Source organism: Prosopis cineraria, unplaced genomic scaffold, assembly GCF_029017545.1.
Source record: "Prosopis cineraria cultivar Desert tree isolate PC_DT_omini unplaced genomic scaffold, ASM2901754v1 PC11, whole genome shotgun sequence".
Lineage (NCBI taxonomy): Eukaryota > Viridiplantae > Streptophyta > Magnoliopsida > Fabales > Fabaceae > Prosopis > Prosopis cineraria.
In genome coordinates this window covers 22,479,097-22,483,530 of record NW_026555342.1, presented here as the reverse complement: position 1 = coordinate 22,483,530, position 4,434 = coordinate 22,479,097, and the positions used below count along the sequence as shown (strand labels likewise).

The window sequence follows — 4,434 nt, the reverse complement described above, 5'->3', positions numbered from 1 at the left end:
ACAAACACACAACTCAAAGAAATCAAGGATTTGAGAATTCAAAGATGAAAGGTTCATTAGTGATCTCTCTCCTTGCCCTCTTGGCTTTGGCTTCCTCAGTTGCTTCTGCCTATGACCCCAGCCCTCTCCAAGATTTTTGCATCGCTCTCAATGAAGCCAATCCTCAAGGTACGTTTCAAAATAGGACAAATGGATACACACACAAGTTATTTATAATTGAGATTTTAGAATATATTATTTATTAGCCCAGTTAATATCTTATAATGAAAATTTTTGCTCTGTGGGTTTTTTTGTCCATCAAATCAAGAGTTCCCCATCTTTTTTTTTTGGGCATCATCTTTTATTATAATATCTAACTTTTTTATAATTTTCAATTGTTTTTATCCTTTTTATTTTTGCTTATCTTTTGTGCGCTTTCCAATACTAATAATTGTGCATTTGCATGTGCTCATGCAGTAACGGTGAATGGGCAATTATGCAAAGACCCCAAGCTTGCCAAAGCAAAAGACTTCTTCTACCACATAAGACCAGGGAACACTTCCAACCCATTAGGCTCCCAAGTGACTCCAGCAGCTGTCAATGAAATACCAGGACTCAACACTCTTGGTATTTCCCTTGTTCGTATCGATTATGCGCCATACGGTTTGAATCCTCCTCACACTCACCCTCGTGGCACTGAGTTGTTGATTGTCATTGAAGGAACTCTCTTGGTTGGATTTGTGGCTTCCAATCAAAATAATAACACCCTCTTCACCAAAGTCCTCAACAAAGGAGATGTGTTTGCATTCCCGATTGGCTTGATTCACTTTCAACTCAATGTTGGGCAGGACAATGCCTTTGCAATTGCTGGTCTAAGCAGCCAAAATCCAGGAGTGATTACCATTGCTAATGCTTTGTTTAACTCTACTCCTCCAATCTCCCCACAGGTTCTCACTAAAGCCTTCCAAGTTGACAATGACATAATTGCTTATCTTCAAAAGCAATCTTGGTATGACAATAACTAAATACACAATCCACCACCCAGCATCCGTAACTCTAATTAGATCTTTAATTAAATAAATAGTTAATATGTATGCAAGCTTACGTTGAACCTTGTCGGCTTGTTCTCGGTTTGTAATTTCATTTTGTTTCCTGTACGTGCACGTCTGCTGCGCGCGTGTTCCCACTTCAATAAAACTAGAGTTTTGTTAAACAAAGGTTGATCGAGCGTGTTATGTGTACTTATTGTATTATTTTCTTTTTTCCTCTCCAGGCAAACAAATAATTCACTGTTTTTCCTATCCCAATGCAGACAAGATAGACACGTTTAGGAAATTAATAATGTTAAGTAATATTGTTCAATCCTAATTAATCATTTAAAGTAATTTATACTTCCTCCGTCCTAAATTATAAGATACTTTTTGAAAAGATTTGTTATCTTAAAATATAAAATACTTTAAAAATATTATGGTTTCATTAAATAAGCTTATTCTCATATTACCTTCTCTCTTTCTCTCTCTCTCTATTTAATACTAATTAGGTGTAGATTTAAAGTTATTAAATAAAAAGTATTTTTGAATATTTACATTTTTGTTTTGAAAAAATAATGTTGTTAAGTGTATTTAATGAGGTTTATTAGTATATAAGATTTTGTCTAAAAGTGTCTTATAATTTGAGATGGAGGAAATATTTTATAAGAATAAATGAAAATGATTAAATTCTTAAACATATACTGCTTAATGCTTGAGTGAAAAGAATAAGTTCATAGATCACCGTATTGATTTCATAAATTGGAAAATAAAAAACTATTTTAGTAATCTCGTAGTAAGCTCAATGAAACTATAGCATGACATGCAATTGCCAATAATTCACATGTCCTTCAGTAAATAATCGCCTTTTCTGTTTTTCCTTCAACGAAAGATTCTTATACAAAAAAAAAAAAAGGTAATGTCGGTCAGAAAACATTGATGGATCTGAACATTTGTTTCGGTCAATGATGTTTCTGAACTTATTCCATTTCCTTGTCAACTTTTTTCTTCCCTAAAAAGATCTTGTCTCTGTGTGTGTAACTTTCTTCAAGTGTATGCAAATTAAATAAAGTCAATTATAACTAGCCCAATTGCCCAAAAGAAAATAACAATTAAGTTTTGTAACTTCAGGCAGGGTGTGTTCGCGCATACATGTGCACAAAATTAAAATTGAAGCAATGAAATTTCAACATAATAAAATAATGCAAATGTAGGGTTGAAAATTAGGGGAGGTAGTATTGCCATTCTGAATTTAAATTTTTTAAAGGGAAGAAAAGTCTTTTCATAGACTTCTCTAAAACGAGAGACAATAAATAGGAAAAATACCGAAAACACAAGTAGTAAGCAAATTGAGCATTATTTTTTATTTTTTGTTTCGTGTACGAAAAAAGTTCTCAATACCGTCAACGAAATATGAACAAAAGTTAAAATAAGGTTAAAGTATACTTTTAATTCTTTAACTTTATATAAGATTTTATTTTTGTCCCTTAATTTTAAAAAATGTATTTTTAATTTCTTAATCATAACATTGTTAGTTTCATCACACAAAAAAGTTATATTAAACTTTTAAATATTAATAAGACATGTTCAAATGTTGACTTATTAAGTTTTATTTTTTTAAAATAATAATGATTGGTATAAAAAAATAATTATTTAAAACTAACGGTGTTAAGGGTAAAGGAATAAAAATATAGTTTATAAAATTAAGTGACCAAAATAAAATTTTATGCAATATTAAAGCACTAAAAGTATACTTGAGCCTTAAAATAATCATAAATTCAAAAATTGATTGAAGAGAGAGAAAGAGTTTAGTATAGTAAAACTCGAGTTACTTCTAACTTCAAAGTCTTTAATAATTAAAGCTCCCTATCTATGCCTTGCTCCATCTGTTTTCATGACTTTTTCCTTGATTAATTAAGAATTTGAATAACAGACAGATTAATTTGCTTAAATTAAGTTTGACTTGGAAATAATTCTGCAAGGCTTCGAAAAGCCGAAGACCTTTTCTTTCTGTCTAAGGGAGAACTGGACTATCTTGTTCTGTTTTCTTTATTATTTGAGATGGACCTTTTCTTTTCTGTTATTATAAGAGCGAGCGAAGGTCAAAAGTAATTAATTAATCCGAGGTATCACTTTCACACCAGAAATTTATAAAGTTTTTTTTTTGGTGGGGGTATACATATGAGACCTTTTCTTGTTCTTCTTTTCTATTCTTTCCTCTATTTTTTAAAGAACCGATAAGTGTTGATGAAATAAGCAATTTTATGAAAATTAGTCCAGTCATTAAATTAATTGAGATATTAATTGTTTCCTGGTTCATTGATTAAATCGTGGTTGAATTACAATCAAATTGATGTAATTATACACACGCATGCACTAATATATTTGTGTGTGTGTGAATCTAAATAAATGTGAAGCTGGTAGGAATAAACGTCAAGCAAAGTCACTTTGTTTGATTGTTTCTTTTTCTCATAAACAAACATCAACCAAATGCTTCTTTTGCAACGGCTAATTAAGTATTAGTTTCAAAAAAAATTTAGGTTTTTGGTTGGTTTTTTGCTAGTTTTATTGAGCTCTAGACAGGATTAATTAACCTTCCATTTAATAGTATAGAGAAAAATAGAAAGGAGAGAATACGTGCTAGGAGGAAAAAAAACTCTTTTAGGAGTTTGTTTTCAAGTGTTTTTTTTTTTTAATCCAAGTGAAGAGAGTAATTCTCTGGTTTGGTTTATTGTTACAAGGAAAATTAGGGGCCATAAAATTATAGCCACGTTTAACAACTTCTTAAATTGTCTTTTTAGAGCAGACTCTGCCATGTAAAATGAGTATAAAATTCCTATTTTAACATTCCCTTATTTTGGTTAAGGGGAAGGAAAAAAAATGATATACGGGCAGTGATAATCCCAAAAATTCTAATAATATGGATAACGTTAAGTAGTTTTCCAAAGGTCAATTATAAGGGGTTCTTGTAACCTAGGACGTTAGAAGATGTTCTATTATATTTATTAGAAAGGGGGAGTAATTGCTCGGGAATGGGAAGAAGAGAAACATGCAAAATTAGCAGAAGAGGACTCATGTTTATATATGTTTTTCCCATTTATTATATATTATAATAATAATTATTAAGTTTAACTTTATCGAACTTCTCACATGAACTTGAGTTTATAGGTTTTTCTATATATATATATATATATATTAGTTATTAAGTCTAACCTTATTTAATGGAACTTCTCACATCATCTTAAGTTCACTTACATTTAGACGACCTAACAATATTAATTAGATATGTTGTCGCCTTGAAACATTAAAGTCCCTAACACATCAAGAAAAGGTCTATGCTTCCAATGTTAGGGCGTTTATGGGCAACTAATCTCACGTATTATGACAAATTCAGCCACATTAATTGTCACTGCTAACTTTTCTTTCG

The 4,434-nt window shown here is 30.7% G+C and overlaps 1 protein-coding gene across 1 annotated transcript; it reads left to right on the top strand.

Annotated features, from left to right (window-relative positions):
* Window positions 1–1,196, top strand: LOC129286863 (germin-like protein subfamily 1 member 17). The gene is made up of 2 exons (XM_054922942.1): window positions 1–168; window positions 457–1,196. Exons 1-2 carry the CDS (start codon window positions 45–47, stop codon window positions 1,002–1,004), a joined length of 672 nt encoding a protein of 223 aa, XP_054778917.1. The 5' UTR covers window positions 1–44; the 3' UTR covers window positions 1,005–1,196.
* The last annotated feature ends 3,238 nt before the right edge of the window (window positions 1,197–4,434 follow it).